The 19,788-nt window shown below is 35.0% G+C and overlaps 1 protein-coding gene across 5 annotated transcripts in view; it reads left to right on the forward strand.

The window, feature by feature from the left end:
* Nucleotides 1-19,788, forward strand: part of LOC111144972 (exocyst complex component 6) — a 236,414-nt gene that overhangs the window by 170,100 nt on the left and 46,526 nt on the right. For all 5 annotated transcript variants that reach the window (XM_022499608.1, XM_022499612.1, XM_022499609.1 and 2 more), the window contains one exon: nucleotides 10,953-11,094. In XM_022499608.1, the coding sequence (XP_022355316.1) occupies nucleotides 10,953-11,094 (142 nt within the window). The remainder of the gene's footprint in view (nucleotides 1-10,952; nucleotides 11,095-19,788) is intronic.

Consider the following 19,788-nt stretch of genomic DNA (forward strand, 5'->3'; position numbering starts at 1 on the left):
AGAAACCTCTCTGGTCACCTCCATGCATGACATGGCACAATTTGCAGATGTTTTCCTCATCTGTAAAATAAGGGTCAATAAAAGTATATGGCCTATAGAATTTTGTGAAGGTTAAATGAGATAGTATACATAAAATATTTAGAAAAGTGTCTGGCATATAATAAACCCTCAAAAATATTAGTTATTATTATTACTTGCTTTTAAGACTATTTAAGCTTTCCCTGAGTGCCTTTTCTTTACGGATCTGAACTTAAACTCCACTTGTAGAAATCCACCTCATTGCATAACCCAGTACGATTCATGACCTACTGCAGATTTTTCTTTTTCACTACAAACCCTGTACTGCTCTCCTGAATTGCCTTAGCTTTTACCTTTTTTTTTCATGGCTTCATCATGTTTTGCATTTTACTGTGTTTGTTGCTCCAATTCAGCTCCAGTTGTAAGCTCTTGAAGACCAGAATAAGAACTCAAATATTTTCTGAATGTGCAGTATTACAAGTTCTTACCTTAAAAAGGTATCATCTAGCATTTGAAATTTAAATGTTAATAATCTTTCTGTTCCTATTATTGAAATTCAGATCTTTGTTATTATAATTGTTTTCTAATTAGCCTCTGCCAGTAGTGTCTCCTCATTTCAGTTCATCATACATACCAGTGCCAGATTATTCTTGCTAGTGCACAGTCAAATCATATTTCCCTTTTGAAAAGCTTCAGTCTCTTGCTCATCTAAAGTGAAAATTTTGCAGGCTAAGAAAAGAAATTATCTCAGCCTCTTTCCAGATACATTTCTGACCATTATTCAACATGGGCATTCTAAGTGGAAAATTCATTGTGTTCTGGATCTCTTATTTTTACCTTGGCTTCAAAAATCCTGACTCTCTTCCAAAAGCATCTTTAATGCTACCTCTTCATGAAACATTTGCTAATTCCACTTAACCGTATGTGGATACTTTGTCCCACTTTTACAGTACTGTTTATATTTTTTCGTATACTATAGCTGTTTGAAGACTTGCCTTCTTTCCGCTGTTAGAATTTAATCCCCTTATGTCAGAAACTATTATCCACTCATTGTGTCTTCTGTAGCACCTAAACAATATTTTATACAGAGGAACTGCTTGGTAAGTATTTTTTAAGTGAACATGAGAGAAATGGTAAAGAAATAGACTATTATAAAAGTCATTTTATTTTATGGGTAGAAAGCTTAAAAAATATACTGTACAAATCAGAATTTTTTTTTAAAGATTTTATTTATTCATTTGACAGAGAGAGAGAGATCACAAGTAGGCAGAGAGGCAGGCAGAGAGAGAGAGAGAGAGGCAGGCTCCCCACTGAGCAGAGAGCCTGATGCGGGGCTCGATCCCAGGACCCTGAGATCATGACCTGAGCCAAAGGCAGAGGCTTAATCCACTGAGCCACCCAGGTGCCCCACAAATCAGAATTTTTAAATCAAATTTATTTGTGAAGTATAGAATATTTCCTAGTTTTGAAGAGAAAATTTGTAGTCTTATTCACAGGCAAAAATTTGGAAAATGCATGAAAATTATTTAGTAAAGGTGGCATCAGTACCGTTTAGAAATATTTGTATGTTTACTCTTTCCTTGCACATCTCCTTGCACATCTCCATGAAGGAATGACATAATAATTCAAACTACAACTCTCTTCACATGTATAAATCACATGGTGATTTAAACACAATAAAAGACCTGATAGCACCAAAATAACCTTTGTGAATTCCCAGCACTAAGGCCAAATACTTTGTCTCATTGAAGAGACACATCCTCAGGCTTTCCCTTCAACTTTTTCTTCATTTGCTGTAGTAATTTTTAAGTATTCAGTTAAGCTTGCTAACAGGTTTCCTGCAGATAAATCATGTATATGTTCAAAATACAGAAGTCATGTTCAAAAGTGATACTAATTGCGCTGTCTAAAATACCCCTCAAATTTTTTCTTGTTCTCTTATTTATAAAGGCAGGGATAGATTTGGGAATCAGTTTTGTATAAATCAGCATGAGAAATTTTAAAAGCTTTGGCACTTGAATGTTCAGTGTTTTGAAAAAGTTATATGAGATAGTTCTTTCTCTGGCAATAAATGAAGTATCTCTACTGATATTTTTGATACCTATTTCCGTACTTTATAAAAAGTTAATTCCAAGTGCACAAAAATCAACAAGAACAAACCATTGACAGTATATCAGTGCATTGGAGAGAAGTAAAGAACTTTGAGAGAGAATGTAAATGAAAAAGTTGAAAATAGTTGAATTAATATTTTTTATTAATCTTTTTTTGATAATGTATTTTTTAAAGTAAGCTCTACACCCAACATGGGGTTTGAACTCATGACTCTGAGATTGAGAGTTACACATTCCACTGACTGAGCCAGGCAATCACCCCTATATTTTTCTTAAGCTTTTTGTTAATGTATTTAAACAGTTAAGTGATTTTCACTACTGTAAGTTAATTGCAAAAAAAAAAAAAGAATGTTGCTTTTTAGTTGGAAATAAACATAGTGGAATTTTATAACTTTAGTCCTTTTAAGTATTTATCAAGTTGATGCTGACTAATCTTAGTGAGAGATTTACTTGCACTAAGTTGTAAGTCTTACATGTGTATGTAGCATAGCACACTTTAATATTTCCCACTGTCAAAGGTTGTGGAAAACAGCATTTGATTGAGACCATAATTGGAAGAAGTAGTTAGTAACAGAAGTCTTCTTTTAGTTTAGAAGGAAACAGCATGAGAGACTTAGTAGAAAGCTAGTGGATTAGGAGAGAACTCTAAGACCTGATGAATAAGTAACAGATCAGGGAGAGATATAAATGGAAATAATTAGAATGGATTATTATCAGTCTTTGGACTATATGTATATGTATGTACATGCATACATATGCACACTTACAAATATCCTGTAACTTTACTCTTTAACAGTTATTGATGAAATAGACTAGATCATTGGTGCTGCGTTTATGAGCAAAGTGCCCTTCTGAAACAGGAGGAGTCAGTACCACAAACAAATGGAAATGCAATATGTGGCAGTTTTACTAGCAGGTAGCAACAGAGAATTCATGTTTACAAAGTTAATTGAGTTTTTGCAGGTAGGAATGGTAAAGTTCTAGGAATGCAAGTGGTATCTTCCCCTTAACCTGTATTCCATAATGGAAAGAAAAATATAAAAGATAATCCCCCCCCAAAAGTTAAATGGACAAAAGTTGAAATTGAGGAAGAAGGAAAGGGACTAAAATATGGGGGTAAGAGATTTTTCTAGTTTGAATTATGTTTTATTGTGAGAGATAAAGACAGCAAAAACGGAAATCAGATCCCCTGAAGAGAAAGATGGGAGATTGTTGGGAAAGATGGAGCTGGAAATTTCCTGTCCAAGTCCCTATCCAGTGATGCCAAAGAGCCTGTTTTTCTTTTTTTCTTCCCTGTATGGAGCCTAACAGGAATGGAAAAGAGTGAGGATAGAGCTCATGGGAGAGGTGGCACAGCCTTGGTGCATTTATATTTACAATATGTTTGCAGGTCAGAGATAACAAAATTCAGCAGGCCAAGGTGCTAATATATATTTATAAAAAACTTATGTAAGGTGCTACAATATGAAAGCTTAGGAGATTGGACTTTGGAATATCCCACCGAAGGAGCATGTTCAGACAAATATCACATATTGGGAGTGAATTCAGAAGATAAGCAACATTTTAATCCCTTCCTTTTCTTTCATTCAGGAGACTTTAGGCATTGTAGGAAAGCTATCATGTTCTTTTAGATCTTTTTTTTTTTTTTTAAAGATTTTTTATTTATTTATTTGACAGAGAGAGATCACAAGTAGACGGAGAGGCAGGCAGAGAGAGAGAGAGGGAAGCAGGCTTCCTGCTGAGCAGAGAGCCCGATGCGGGACTCAATCCCAGGACCCTGAGATCATGACCTGAGCTGAAGGCAGCGGCCCAACCCACTGAGCCACCCAGGCGCCCCTCTTTTAGATCTTTTACTTATGAAAATCAGTGTGTTAAATGGTAGCACTGAGGTTAAAAGCCTTTGTCAATTCTTTGGAGACAAGAAGGGAGCAGTTGGCAAAGACCTACTACAGATGTCTGTAAGGACTTACTCTTCGTTCTCAGAGTATTGTTGAATGTCATTTGCAAATTGTCTCTAGGAAAAAAAATAGTAATTAGATAACTTGCCTTGAGCACTCCCTCCTACTTTGTATAGGTTTCATCTTGTTTTAATATATATCTTCCCTCCACTTGATACATTTCCCTTATTCTTTTAAAAATCTCATTTCTCAACTGGAAGTGAATCTAAAAGTATCTACCTCAATCCCATTCCCACAGTCTAGGACAGCCCCATGAAATTACTTGTTCAGAAGGCCCTTGGCATTCTGGGTGAGTATACCCCAAAACTTTGAGTACTTTCAAATTTGAAAATACTGCTATGCCATGTAATTTCTTTCAGAAAATGCTATGAAATGTAACTGAAAAGTGTAGACCTTAACAAGAGTTATTTTATCCATGTCAACTAACAGAAGACAGCAAAGCCACTTTGAGTTGGGAGATTGGGACTGTGCATTCAGGCTCTTGAGTGATACCCGCTGATACCCATTTCACAGAGCATGTTATGCGGATGCTTGCCTGAGCAGATGAAGCCCTACTTGTACTGGACTCTGAGATTCTTAAAAGGTCAAAATCTAAATTTAAATCCTTGAATGACGAAGGTCTACACTGCATTATACTAGTATGTATATGGCTGAATTTATGATATGTCAGCTTTTTAGCTACATATATTAATAAGAGTTGGCTCAAGTGACGTTTATCCATTTCACTAGTGATCATGTGGAAACTACTTATATTGTCTAGCATTTTAGTAATTCTGGCAAATTCTTTGTAAATTTTAAATTGTACTAGAGTTGCAAACTCTAGTACATTTTATGATTAAATAGCCCTGATACTCTGATCCAGTTGCTTATGTAAAGAAATGAGGATATGACCCTGCTGTTACAGAGCTGTTGCTTTTAGAACAGTTCCTGGGATGCTCCAGTGTTTTGCTCTTAAGTCTGTGGCCTAGCCGTAGTACTGAGTCACCACAGGGAAAATTACAGCTCATTTTTTCTCTTTTTTAAAAGATTTTATTTATTTATTTATTTGACAGAGAAGGAGAGATCACAAGTAGGCAGAGAGGCAGGCAGAGAAGGGCGGGGGGTGGGGGGGCTGGCTCTCTCCCCGGGCAGAGAGCCCTATGCGAGGCTTAATCCCAGGACCCTGAGATCACGACCTGAGCTGAAGGTAGAGGCCCAACCCACTGAGCCACCTAGGCACCCCTACAGCTCATCTTTAACTTCCCTTGCTTTTCTTACAATTGCCAAGTGAGAAGAGTTATAGAGACTTAATATTTTATTGCTTCCCTACCTAAACATATGCCTAGCTGCCCAATTTGCTATTATCAAGTAGATTTAAGAGTTAGGAATAATCCCTGTCAGCTCCCACACATCATTAGCTAGCTTCCCTCTTCTTGCCAGTCTGGGCAAAAGTACATGCAGCTTTCACCATTTTTGTCTTGAGTTCTGATATTATCAATTGCTTGGAAGCAATTTTTATTGCTTTTATTGGTCTGCTTCTCCTTGTGTTTTCTTTCCACCTATTAAAGGTAGAATGATAAAATAGCATGGCGCTGCCATGACATCAACAGTGAAACTTGCAGAAAGCTAAAATCCTGAATATTAAAGTCTGGATAAAAGTTCGGATAAAAAAGATTTAAAAAAAAATTAAAAGGCCACCAGAATTTGATGAGCCCAGTGGTTGGGATAGGAAGTTCTGAGTGAAAGGGAAATTGCCATGTATTGCAACTATCCTAAATTTTTCCCAGTTTGGAGAAATTCCGCCCCCCCCAACTTTAAGATAATTTTGTTCTATTTAATCTGTGTGTGTGTGTGTGTGTGTGTCCCCAAGAGTATGCATTTATGTTACTGTCTCATATCCCTTATGATTGGGAATTGTTAGGAGAAAAGCCTGTAAAGGGAGAATGTGAATTCATACTTCATTGTGGGGATTATGGTTAATTGATAAGGTAACCACCTCTTTTGGGGCTAAAGCTACTTTAGGTGGGGACAGAAAGAATATGAAAGGAATATAGAAGTGTAAAAAAAGTATTTTGGAGAATGTTGGAAGTGTTTAGAGTTGAGTAAATTTTGATAGACCTGTGAGTGTTTTTGGCATAATTTCAAAAATCTGTCTTCAAGATAGTGTTAAAGTTATTATTAAAACGCACTGAAGGAATTCATCTTGATACTTTAACCTTTATAACTCATCTATTCTGTACGATTGGGAATCTGAGACATGTCCTTGTTATACAGGACAGTGCTACAGCAGTCTGCCTATTTTACTAGATAGAAGAATCTTTGTGCATTTGTGAAGTCATCTTGGGGAAATTTTCATGTTTTATATTAATGATTTAGATGTTTTTTCCTGATTTATTTAATAGCGTTCTTTACATAAGAGCAGGATGTAGTTTTACATAATAAAACTTTAGATTAGTGGTTTTTATGTAAAATGGAAGAATAATAAATTTCTTAAGTTAAAATACCTACTTATCAACTAGGCATCTTTTTTCATATTTCAATTAGGAATTTATTTCTAATTTTAGTGTTTACTTCACATTTGATGTAAGACCTCACTCTTATAGTCTGTTTGTCTTAAGAAAAGGCTATATACATTGTGGGTCTTTAGGACACTGACCAATTCATCAATGCTTCCCTTTTTCTTTTGCATTTCCTCTGAAAAGACTATTTCATACTCTCAAGTGAAATTTATGCAGCAAACTGAGAGACAGTGAGTTTGAATAATATGATGATATTTTACTGCTTTAAGTTACTTAAAAATTAATAACCTAAATAATTGTAAAATGCCATACAGAATCAGAAATAATTGTTTTCTTGTTAGTATTAGATTTAATATTCAAATAGACTGTGATTTTATTTCAGTTTTCCAGATTTTTTGGACAAGAATTACATAACCTTTTAAAACAAAATCTGTTATCAATTTAAAGACTAATAAATGCAATGCACAATATTTCTGAGTCTATATATTTCTTTTTACTTAAATAAAAAAAAAGTAGTTTATTGTCCAAAGTTAGCCTTTTGTTGGAATATAAAAAAAGTAAAATGGATTCTCCTGGGATCATTAAGGAAGGGAGACCAGTACAGAAAGAATGGTTGTGATTTCAAGAGCACATTTTTATGTTAAATGTAGTTGAGAGAGAATGAAAGCAGCATTGAAAAATGCTTTCAAATAATTACTGTTGAAATCAAACCTTTCTTTTTTTATTAGATCTTTGAAATAAGAGAATGGTGAGACAGAAATGAAAACTTCAAATGAAAATTTAAATGTATCAAATTAGTTTTTAAGTATTCTACATTTCTCCTATTATTAGAGTAGATCTATCAAAACATTACTCAAAACAGTTTTGAGCCATAATCTAATAAAATCTGTTGTATTTTTGTTACCATGTCATTTTGTGGTGTTTCAAAGGAAAGAGGGAGTATCTTTAGTCTAATCTGTAATAGTAAATTATTTTAGAAATTTGGCTTGACATACAAACAGATGTGTTTTCTTGATTTCCTTTTAAACTGAGGGTTGGTGGTTTGTGGTTTATTGTTCCTGTGATTGGCATTAAAAGCCTTATTTCACAGCTTGCAGTGAGGGACTATTGGGTAAAGAGTGGCTGTGTTCCACAAACTAAATTCAGAAAGTGTCAATCAAGGTCTCACATAGGTTGCTTAGAGAATGAGTTTTCTTACTGATTTCACCAAATGTCGCCTCATGCTGTCTTTGATTGGCACAGCCTGGCAGGGAGGATGGATGAATCTGTCACCGACTGGTTAATTGTGTTGCTGGTCTTAGTCTGACATCAGGTCTTTGACTCTTAAGTGGCTCAATACAAAACAAATTAGCAGATTGTAGTCATATTTCTCATTCTATATGCTTTGACTTTGTTGAATGCAGTCCATAAATCATATTGACTGACACACAAGTAAATGATGAAAGCTGCTTTTGAGACATGGATCTAGAAAGCAGCGCTGTGAAGGTGCCATGGAAGGATGCATATGGTTGACCCTTTGGGAATTTCCTAGGAGCCAAATGTCTCCTTACCACAATTGTTCTTAGAAGAAAAGCTTTTGGGTAATGCAAAAAGGATCTAATATGTCAGCAGATTCTCTTTTACAAGTTCCTTTGAAATCTAAGAAGTTTGTCTAAGGATTTTCTCTCTTTGCAAGTTGTTTTTCAGCAAAATGTTAGAGGAGGGTAAAAAAGTAGTTACCTTTAAAAGTTTGGCAGGTGTTTTTATTTATTTATTGAACGTTGTGTTAAAGAGAAGAAAAATGTTAATAGTAGTTGCAATTAATTTTTCAGACGAGGGCTGCAGAAATTTCTAGGTGCTTGAAATTTCTTAATTATTTGTTTTGTTAAAATAGATAATTGCAAACGTACTTAGATTATTCGTGTTCTAGAAAATGATATTATTAAGAGTGTCCACAGTATTAGCAATAAAAATGTTCAGAAAGGGGTCTTTTGGTAATACCAAAGTGTACCAAGGGCTCCAGGCATCAGAAATGGATTGCCAAAGGTATTTTTTGGGTGTGCAAGTATTCGGAACATTAAACATTTTCTCTCTAAATGTAACTGATAGATGGATTTAAGGATATTTGTGCACATTTTATAGCTGGAAAATAAACATGTTAAAAATGTATTGTCTTACAGAATATAACGTTTAAAATATTTAAAGAATCCAGACCTTTGATACTAATGAATTTATTTCATTTGAAGATTTATAAAATATTTTACAAATATTTTAATCTTATATCTTTGAGAACAATAAGCCTGTATTTAACATGCATAATCAGAAGAAATTTGGTATTAGGGTTTTATTATTACATATGTTGTTTAAACAAAAAGCTAAAAAATTCGCATGCACACACATGTGTGTGTACATGTGTATGTGTTTTCATTACCTATTTCCACCAAGTTTATGGAATAGCCTGTATTTCTGTACTCTTACCATCATTTTTGGCTCCAGTACTACTATTATATAGTGATTTGTAGCATTTGAACCCATGTTGAATTTTAAAGGTCACCTTAAAATTATACCACTTACATTGTGCAGTGTGTTTACTAATGAAATGAATATAATAGTAATTTTAGGGAGCAATTTATTAATCTGTTTTGCGGTTGGTGTATTACCGGGGCAGCATAAGTAGGACATGGAGCTGATTGGATGGAGAAGTACATGAAGCTAAAATGCAGTAGTTGTTCCATTAGGTCAAAATTACATTTCCATTAAGTATTCTCAAGCCTATTACATTGTAATTAAATTACATGCCATTGATTTCTCCTTTTTCTATGTTTTTGTCCCCCTCCCATTCATATTGATATTATGGTGCTTGGGGAATGGAGCTGCATGTCTCCCAGACTAATTCCTTTTGGGTGTGAGGGATCTTGAAGCATGCTGGGTTTTGCATTGTTTGTTACATTCTTTTTTGGCAGTTCATCAGTATCTGTCAAATATATTGTTTGCATTGGCTTTTATCTCTAAAGTTTTTGATTAAGAAATTGAGATTCCATTTCAGATACAGTTTTTCACTGCTGAGGTCTAAATGCTAGAGACATTCATAAAAGCTGCTTCGTTTCTAGTCTGATTTTAAATGTGTAATTTAATGAACAAATGTTCTAATAAACATCTTAAAAACATATTTATGTTTTTCTTCTAATAGATCAACGCTGTAAACATTCCTGTACCAATTTAGTGAAACATTTATGTGTAGGAGGGTTTTTTTTCATGATTTTGTAGCTTTATTGGCCTTTGTGAAAGTAATAAAAAACACAATTATCAAATAGCACTGAGTAAATATCTATTAAGCAAATGAAGCAAAACATGATGCATTTTCCAAAAGTCATTATTTCTGACCATTTTCATAGATGTTTGAGTCCTATCACAGGAGTCAATCCATCACCAAATCACATGATTGTGATTGAAGAGAGCAAAAGTAGGAGCATTATTACACGGGAAAACTATACATGAAAGAGTCTTTATAATATTTTAAACTTTTAATTGGGATACAAAATCTGTTTAAAGAAACAGTTTATACTAAACGTGACATTGTAATTTGGAGGCTAAACATGAAAACTTAAAATTTTTATCATCTTTAAGAAATTATAGCCTTAAGGCTATCAGTGAAAATTTATGTAGTTTTTAGGAACTTATGATAGTAGAAAATATTTTATAATAATATGTAGTGAAAGAAAGCCACAAGTATTTATGATTTATTTAACCACATACTTCTAAATTACCAGGTGATTTAAAAACTAAATGTAGATCTGTAGATGATTTTGAAATCATATTAGTAGGCAAGCCCCCCCCCCAGCTAATTGAAGCTATTCTACAGACTGATGTTCTGATTAGAAGGACTTATGACTCAAAGTATATTTTTAATTTTAGGTACAGTTTAAATAAAAAAATGTTTATTAACTTCCTTTATTTTGACTTGGTTAATTATACAAAGCAGAGCTTAAAGAACATTGCATGAATAAAATGTTCTGTCAGTATAATTATTTTGTCATGAATGCCATATTTTAATGTGCATTTTTAAAAATATTTGAGACATTTTAAGAGATCTAATAATAAATCATGGGTTTTTTACTTCTCTTTTAATTTTCCTGGGTGAAGTTAGAAATTTAATGATATTTATGTCCTGAGAAGGACAAGTAAACAAAAATATTAATTTTAATCCTTACACTAAAATGCATAGCTGCTTAGAATACAGAAATAGAAAGGCCAGTAATCACTGTTGTACCCCCAGAAAGGCAACAAAAAGAATGTCAGATATATAATTTTTCTGATACTTTATGGTATATTTCTGTGTTTTCTTATATGTTTATTTATATTTTGGTTTTAATATTTGTTTTAAACAGGGGAAAGTTGCCCAGACTGCTTGCATGTCAGCCTGCCAGCATCTCTCAACATCCTTAATGCAGATGCTATTGGACAATGAGTTAAAACAGATAAGCATGGGAGCTGTTCAGCAGTTTAACTTAGATGTCATACAGTGTGAATGTAAGTACTTTATTGGTTAAATCTCATGCATTTCTGGAATCTATATTTAAATTATATGGAAAAAATTGTATATAAAAGGATGGTTCAGGATAACAAGGAAAAGGCCTGAATCTGAAATTTTCAGCAGCCTTTGAAGCAACTTCTTTCCAGGAAGATAAAACTATCTCAGCTTCACTTTGGGGCCCTAGAGCTCTAGAAGCACTACAGTGGCAATACAGGCTGGGATCATTGAAAAGATGATTCATTTTTCTCCTTATTCCTTTTTCTGGTCATTCTTGCCAGGACACTCCGAACATTGGTCATCAATGAATGAAATCATTCTAAGTTTGTCATTCTTACTTTGTGGATAGGTAGCTTTTTAGATATTTGCTGCAGGGATAATCTTAGGGCCCTGAATTCCAGATGAAGCTTCTTTTCTATTCTGAATTTTTGGTCCTCATTCCCCCTAAATTTCTTAAGCCTTTACCTTTGCCATTGTTTTTCACTATTTTCTTTAGGTAAGAGATGGGCAGATTCTGTAATCTCATGTTGACGTTAGCCAGTCTGCTTCAAAACTGGATATGCTATTTGGCTTTAGCTTTGTAATGTATACTTCTGGATGTGGGTTTTATCACCCTTAAAGTATAATTCTTTAAATAAAGAATGTAAGTATACAAAGTAATTTTCAAACATAGCTTTCAAATGAATGGTACACTGATTAAACGATGAAAATCCCTAGTTGACAGTTCAGTCAGGCAGCACTATTGATAAATTGAAAATCAGTGGGGCACAAGAAGGCTGAGGCAAATTTTGCACTAATATATTCTGTATGAAAGACACTGAAAATGTAACCAGCTTGCAACTGAAATAAGAGTGACTAATTTTTTTCACCAAATATCAAATATTTGCCCACTGTGTATAAGGCATTCTGCAAGGAAAAACAGAGTTAATAGTAAAGAAAATAATTATGTAAGCTGTTTGATCAAGATCAGTTGCTTACTGCATAAAAATATAAGTCCAAAGTTTTTTTTTAAAACTACCTATTTCCTTCAAAAAAAGAGAAATGCATAAAAAGAAAGTTTTTCCTTAGGAAAGAGAAGGATTTATTTTCTTTTCCTAGGAAGCATTTATATTTTCTCTAATTAGAAAACCTTTATTAGCTAGTTTGGTAAAAAAAAAAAAAAGAAAAAAAGAAAACCTTTATTATGTATCTTTCTCAAAATATAACTGTCATTTAAAATGGCATTTATTTTGTGCTTTCTAAATACTTATCAAGAAATATTTTTGTTTCTACAAGTTTCTAAGCTCAAAATAATTGTTATTCCATTCTCAAATAGTTTGAAACTGATATTTTGAAAGTTCTGTAAAAAGTTGTCTTAGTAAGATCATTCCAGTATGACATTACATATGTAAACAAACATCTTACATAAAAATTACTTGAAGTATTTTGTATTGTTACATCTTTAAAGTGTATTTAAAATAATTAGGTGGTTGAACGCTTTATTGGCATTTGAGTGTGTCTTCTCATGCTTTGGTTTTTTTTTTTTTTTTAAGATTTTATTTATTTATTTGACAGAGAGATCACAAGTAGGCAGAGAGGCAGGTGGGGGGTGGGGGGGGAAGGTGGGGAGCAGGCTCCCTGCTGAGCAGAGAGCCTGGAGGTGGGGCTCAATCCCAGGGCCCTGAGATCATGACCTGAGCCAAAGGCAGAGGCTTAACCCACTGAGCCACCCAGGCACCCCATTCTCATGTTTTTTGTTCAAAAATGGAAATTAGTATTTGGCTAGGCAACATTAGGTATCTAGATCTTTTCTCTGTTCTCTTCTACCTCCATGAAAGAAAAGCTGGTCTAGCTGTACTTACAGAAGGATACATAAATCCCCAAATCTTTGCCCCTCTGTCTTTCCATAGGATAGTTTCTACCTTTAGTTGACTTCTTCGGGTGGAGGTACTGAAGGCTTCTTTTAAATTGCTGATTTTTTTTAAAGCACTATTCTTTGGGAAGAGACCAAGAAAGGTCCTAAGTATGAGCCAAAACTCAGGAAATCTGGGTTTCCTAGAAGGGTAGACCCCAGTCTGATGGGGGCCAAGGTTCAGGCACTATAGATATGGAAAGGGGGAGAGACTAGGACTCAAAGACAAACCACATAAGATAGTTCAGCTTCCTTTAAGATTATGCCTGTGGTTGTCTCTGCTCCTTAATACTTACCATGTGTTACTTAACCATTACCTACTTAATATAGCATCATACGTTCAGCACTCACTGGACAAATATAAACCAACATTACATTTTCCGTGTTTATCCCACTCTCTTTCTGGTGCAAAAGAACTTTCTACCCCCACTCATGAATTTAGTGACTGATACATAAATCACTTAAAAATGAAACTTAGCAGGGTGCCTGGGTGGCTCAGTGGGTTAAGCCTCTGCCTTCAGCTCAGGTCATGGTCTCAGGGTCCTGGGATCGAGTTTTACATCGGGCTCTCTGCTCTGTGGGAAGCCTGCTTCTCCCTCTTTCTCTGCCTGCCTCTGCCTACTTGTGATCTCTCTCTCTCTCTCTGTCAAGTAAATAAATAAAATCTTAAAAAAAAAAATGAAACTTAGCTTTTCTTCTAATGAATATGTTAAGAGAATTAAGTTTTCATCTTACCTTAAAAGTATTTTTTTTTTTTAATCTGGAAGAAAGCAGATTTTCCCCCTTTTTTTAAATTTAAGATTTTATTTTTAAGTAATCGCTACACCCAATGTGGGGCTCTAACACACAACCTGGAGTTCAGGAGTTGCATGCTGTACCAACTGAGCCATCCAGGTGCCCCAGAAAGCAGTTTTTAAAAATATGAAGTTTATTTTCAGTATTAATGCAGTATGTATGCTTTCTACATACTGGGGCAGGGAAAGGAGAAGAGTAGTTTGGCTAGATGGGAGGAAGGCTAAAATGCATCATAAATTTGTGAAGAGAAGGGATCTGGATACCTTAAGAATCAACCGGGATATGGAGAAGATAGGTAATTCACATGTGGAATCCTAAAAGCTAAAAGATCATTGAGTTTCACCACTTACCTGATAATAAACATACACATACTCTTCTACCTCAAAATCCTTTCTAAATAACCCTGCCAAATAATTGTCCAAGTAGTCCTTGAACATCCAATTTGGGGGATTAACTACTCTTCAGAAGCTGTGTTTCCATATAATGTATCACTCTATCACTTTCTTCCAGAGAGGTTAATTTACTTTCTCTAAACTTCTTTTAATGGAGCTAGCTCTACCTTGGCTACAGTAATCACTGCCTTTGTGCAAATTAGAAATGGTATCCCTGTTAAAAGGAAAAAGTCCTCCAGAGTTGTCTGTTTTATATGAATTAGAAAAAGTTTAGTTTTTTCCCAGCTGGACTCAACCCTCTCCAAGGCACATAGTTTATCAAGTGAAATGTGGTCTAGATGTCCGCCCTTCCCTTGCTCCCCTCTCCTCTCCTTAGCTGGACACTGGGATGTAGCAAGCAGTCTGATGCAGTCTGTATATGGCAGTTCTGCTTAGGGTCATACAGAGAAAAAAACAAATCCTCATCCACAAGCCAATTATATGAAAACTGCTCTTACATCCTTCCAAATCTTCTGAAGGCCAGACATCAACAATGCCTCTTACTGTTCTCATGTGATTTGATTTTGGATCCGAAGCTCTTCTTTGAGTAAACTGGTTTGACTACCTTCTGTTTAATGTCTGATACCCAAAGTTGACTACAGAGATACCCAGGTATGGGGGGAGCCAGTATAATCTGCATTAGACTGTTAAATATATTATCCACAGTCTAATACTTCATTATTAAAGCCCAAACTAATATTACTTTTTTTGGTTTCCAGAGTATACTCTGGAATCATTGAAGCTGTGGTCTCTAAAACTTGTGTATCTGTATGTTTGTGTGTGTGTGTGAGTGATTGTGATTGTTATGTTCTGTTTTTCTTACCCTATACTTGTGTGGTTGGTTTTTGTTTTGGGATTTTAAAGTTATCTGTATTGAATTTTAAGATTGGTTTCACAACTAACCTATTGAGGTCTTTTTATATCAAAATTTAATATCTTCTACAGATTTGTAATCATGCTTTTTATATATTTAACAAAGTTACTAGCAGAATGTTGAACAAAATCGTATATCTATATCATGAGATACAGTACATCAGTGGTTCTCCAAACCTGATCCCCGGATGAGGACCCTGGGAACTTGTTAGAAATATGAATTGTTGGGTTCCATCTGCTGAATTGGGAACTCCGGGCATCAGACCCCCTAGGTGATTTTGATGCACAATGAAGTTTAAGTACCACATTATATGGACCTTCCCTTCATATTGACTTAGATTCATTATTCAGGATTTTATGGGGTTTTTTTTCAGCCAGTTACTAATTCCCTAATTGAATCTAACTCATGGTTGTGCTCAAACTGTTTGTCAGGTGCCTTGCTGGCATATCGGGATAATAATGACCATTGGATTTTTCTTATTAATCAGTCTATCCTTTAAAAGGAGGAAATGCTACTACTGTGATTCTTCATAAACCCATATTGGCTCATAATAATAATTTTCTCTTCAAGAGACTCAGAAATCATTACTTAAAAGAGTGTGACTGGTTTTTGAGATTAACATAAAATCTTACTAGTCTGTGTTGTACTAGTAAGAGATCCAGAGTCCAAGGAAGTCAGGTAGCAGGGATCACGAATTAGAGACCATGAACCATAGAGATCCTGGGCAATTTAAGAAAGGCTTACAGCAAAGGCTTAGTTAAGCAATAGGAGGTGGGCATGAAATATAAGCACCAAAAATGGCCTTTATATGGGGCACCTAGGTGTCTCGGTCAGTTAAGCTTCTGCCTTCGGCTCAGGTCATGATCCCAGGGTCCTGGGACTGAGCACCAAGTGGGGCTCCCTGCTCAGCGGGGAGTCTGCTTCTCTCTCTCCCTTTGCCCTTCCCCCTGTTTGTGCTCCCCTTCCCCTCTCTGTCTCTCAAGTAAACAAATCTTAAAAAAAAAAAAGAATGGCCTTTATTCTAAGTTAGATCTTCCTTTAATTGGGTTTGATCAGAAAGCAGAATATTTATTTTTCCATCCTCATTACTTTGTGAAAACATTATACATATATTTCCTGGCCTCAGATTGTCAGTCTACAGGTAGAAACAAAAAGGGCATCTCATGAAAGTTGGGAAGATGGGAAGATGGAAATAATTTCACTTCTGTCATCATTCAACCATGTGCTTTTAGTTTTTGTTTTATTTTTCTGGTGGTGAAAGAATTAGCAGTGATATATCAGTATGCTCCCTTGTTTTTTTTTTTTTTTAAGCAATTTTTGCTGATATTCCTTGTGACACACATACTTGTGAGTTAAATTGGCTTGAGCTAAAATTTCAGTCTGCAACTGACTTTTTTCCCGTGTAAAGTCAACTGATTCATAGAAAGATTCATTTATTCAAATGTCCAATGAGAATCTATTACCTGGTATATTACTTGGAAATCCAAGATGAGTCAAGCTTCAAAGATCTCATAGACTGGTTGGGAAGAGACAGACATGTAAATAACTATAATAGAACATAACGGTTCTTTTTAAATAACAATTCTTTATATAAGTACATATTACTTGTAGTGGAGAGGGAGAAATTCTTCATTCCATGGGATAGAGAAGATTGACTATAACGGAAGTGAAGTTTAAGCTGGGTCTTAAAGGATAAGTAAGATTTCATCAAAAGTAGGGAAGGGCATTCTGAGCAGAGGGAATGGCATAGATAAAAGCATTATGGTGAGAGAATGCTAAGGGACTCTTCAAACAGTCTTGTTAGGTGTCTAGACTACAAGATGAATGATGAAAGCATTGCAAGATATGGCTGGAAAAAGATGCCTGAATGCTTGGACTTTATTTAATAAGCAATGGAGAGCCACTGAAGCTTTTTAATCAGGACTATGATATGAAATCTGTCATGGAAAGTTAATTCTGTGTCATGTGGAAACTGAACTGAAATGAGATACTGCAAATAGGCAAACCTGGTAAGAAACTATGGAACTTTTTTGTGAAGGATAAAAAGAGCTTGACTTTGGACAGTTGTAATGAAGAGGATGGATTGCAGACGTTTTGGAGGAGAAAATACAAAGAATTATTAAGTAAAGGTACAATTTGGTATTAAGTAAAGGTACAAAAAGGTACAATTAAGATGGTTAGAATCACACAGTGAAAGAGAGAGAATGCATCTCATGATTTCGGGATTGGGGGCAGGTGAGAAGGGAGAAGGAGATGGAGGATGGAGAAAGGGGGCAGAGAGAGAGGAGAGATTTAACATCTAGGAGAGATAATTAAATCCAACATAGAATTTGTAATTATGGCACCTTATAGAATGCTGTGTTCACAGCATACTTGTTGAAAAATGAACAAATTAACTAATCAGGAAGTCTCTATAATTTACATTTGTCTCTTTTAGAGTTCTGCCTTTGTTATCAGAAAGTTAAGGCCAACTGATACACCATACTTTAACTCAAGACTATTTAAGATCTTGATACAGATAACAGATCATTTATAAAAATTCTTCACATATTTGATGACTATGTTTAAATAACCCTTTAATTCTTACCTGTTTGAGCTAAAGAGTTAAAGTTTCTTTAATATATTCTTAGGGGATTGTTTTTTAATATCCTTTTGGTCATTTTTCTTTGGATCGTTTTCTTTTTTAACCCATACTAGGTCAAACTTGATAAAATGTCTGAGTTCAGAAATGTAGAACCATACATGAATTTATGTAGAACTTTTTTAAAAAAGATTTTATTTTATTTTTTAAGTAACCTCTACATGCAGCTCAAACTCAGCTCCGAGATCAAGAAACACACACTCGAGGGGCACTTGGGTGGCTCAGTGGGTTAAAGCCTCTGCCTTCAGCTCAGGTCATGATCCCAGGGTCCTAGGATTGAGCCCCGCATCGGGCTCTGTTCTCTCTCTGCCTGCCTCTCTGCCTACTTGTGATCTCTGTCTGTCAAATAAATAAATAAAATCTTAAAAAAAAAAAAAAAAAAAGAAAGAAAAAGAAACACACACTCTACTGACTGAACCAGCCAGGTGCACCCTTATGTAAACTTTTAAAAAAATTCTTTCAAATCAGTCTTAAGGTGGTCTGAACATATGTCAGGAAGTTGAGACCATGGTTCCAGTCCTGGCTCTGCCTACATTTTAGGCAAGTGGCTTTGAAACCATTCAACAATTAAGAGGCATCAATTTTTTCTATAAAATATGGGATATGGAATTGATAATTTCCAAGATGCATCCTAGTTTAAGATTGGGAGGCAATAAAATTTAACGCAAACAAAAGTGGGGCTTTGGAATCATACATTCATTAATTCCTTCTTATCTACTATATGTTTGGTATTTAGGCAACATAGTGGTAAACAAAACAAAAGTCTTGGGGTTTAAGCCCTGGGGAGACAATCATTAAATAATTGCACTAATAAATATGACCGTAAATTGTTAAATTCTGTAAAAGTATAGAATACCGTGAGAAAGTATAAGAAGTTAATCTAATTTAGATAAGAAGTTGTATAGATTAAGAATACAAGATAGAGTCTATGCATGATGAAGTGGATACTTTTGATTAACTTGGCCATATAATCACAGTGCTGCTAGAGCTACCTGATTGGAGAAGTCAGGAAGGCACCCATTTGGAATTTCAAAGGTAGCCACCTCTGAAAGCTGCACAGAACCTTTGATCCTATAATAGACTTTGTATAACTTCAAGAGAAAGTGCTTCTTAGTTGGAAGAGCATTTGGCACACTTGGTGTGAAGCAGATGTTCTAAATGTGTATGTGTGCTTTTGTTTTATCCTTATTAAACACCTATTATATATTGGGGCCCAGTATAGGTTTCTTATAAAGGCAAATGCATAGAGGAAAATATCAAAAGGTACTCTTAGGTTTTTATAAAGGTATCTCAGAAATCCTTTACATCACTAACAAAATACAGAATATTTCCAAAGCATCAGGCAATCAGAAAGAGTTGAAATACCCCAAAATAGATCTAGAATGTCCTTTTCCATACATTCTGTAAAATAATCCAAATGAGGTTATCCACTCCTAAGAGTTTAACATCTTAAATCCACAGATATTAGAAAAGCTCCAGGTTGAACTGGTCTCTGTTTCAATGGTAAGTTATTGAGGAATAGGTGAATCTCTAGATATAAAGGCCTTGGTCTTTTTCATTTTGGATAAAGGCTTAGCCTACTTAAAAAAAATAGATGAGGCTTTTTATAGATTGTGTGTGTGCACACGAGCATGTGCATGTGTGTTAATGGCTTTGACCTCAGGGCCTCTTATTTTAACCTTGAGAAAAGACCTGTATCTCCAAATAAAAGGATTCAGGGGAAGTCATGTGGATATATGCCATAGAACAATATTTCAGTGTCTCATTTTAGAGTACACTGGATACTATTATACTTTTTGCCTCCCTGAATTGGTCCTGGCTTTAATGGCACTTATGATATCAGATTGAGCCTACTTTGCCCATATTCCAAGAAAGAGAGATGAGTAGATATGACTTTATATAAATGTGAGGTGATGACTACAGAGGGTCATTTGGTCTTAGAGGCTTGCATCCCATTGCTGCCAACCACTTGTAACAATCAAAGTCTGAGAATCAAGAACTTTTAAGACCCCGGACTCCCAGTCATGAGTTAGTTCTTCACCACCAGAAAAACCACTAGAT

The sequence above is a fragment of the Enhydra lutris genome, unplaced genomic scaffold (assembly GCF_002288905.1).
Source record: "Enhydra lutris kenyoni isolate GAN:26980312 unplaced genomic scaffold, ASM228890v2 scaffoldscaffold12, whole genome shotgun sequence".
NCBI lineage: Eukaryota > Metazoa > Chordata > Mammalia > Carnivora > Mustelidae > Enhydra > Enhydra lutris.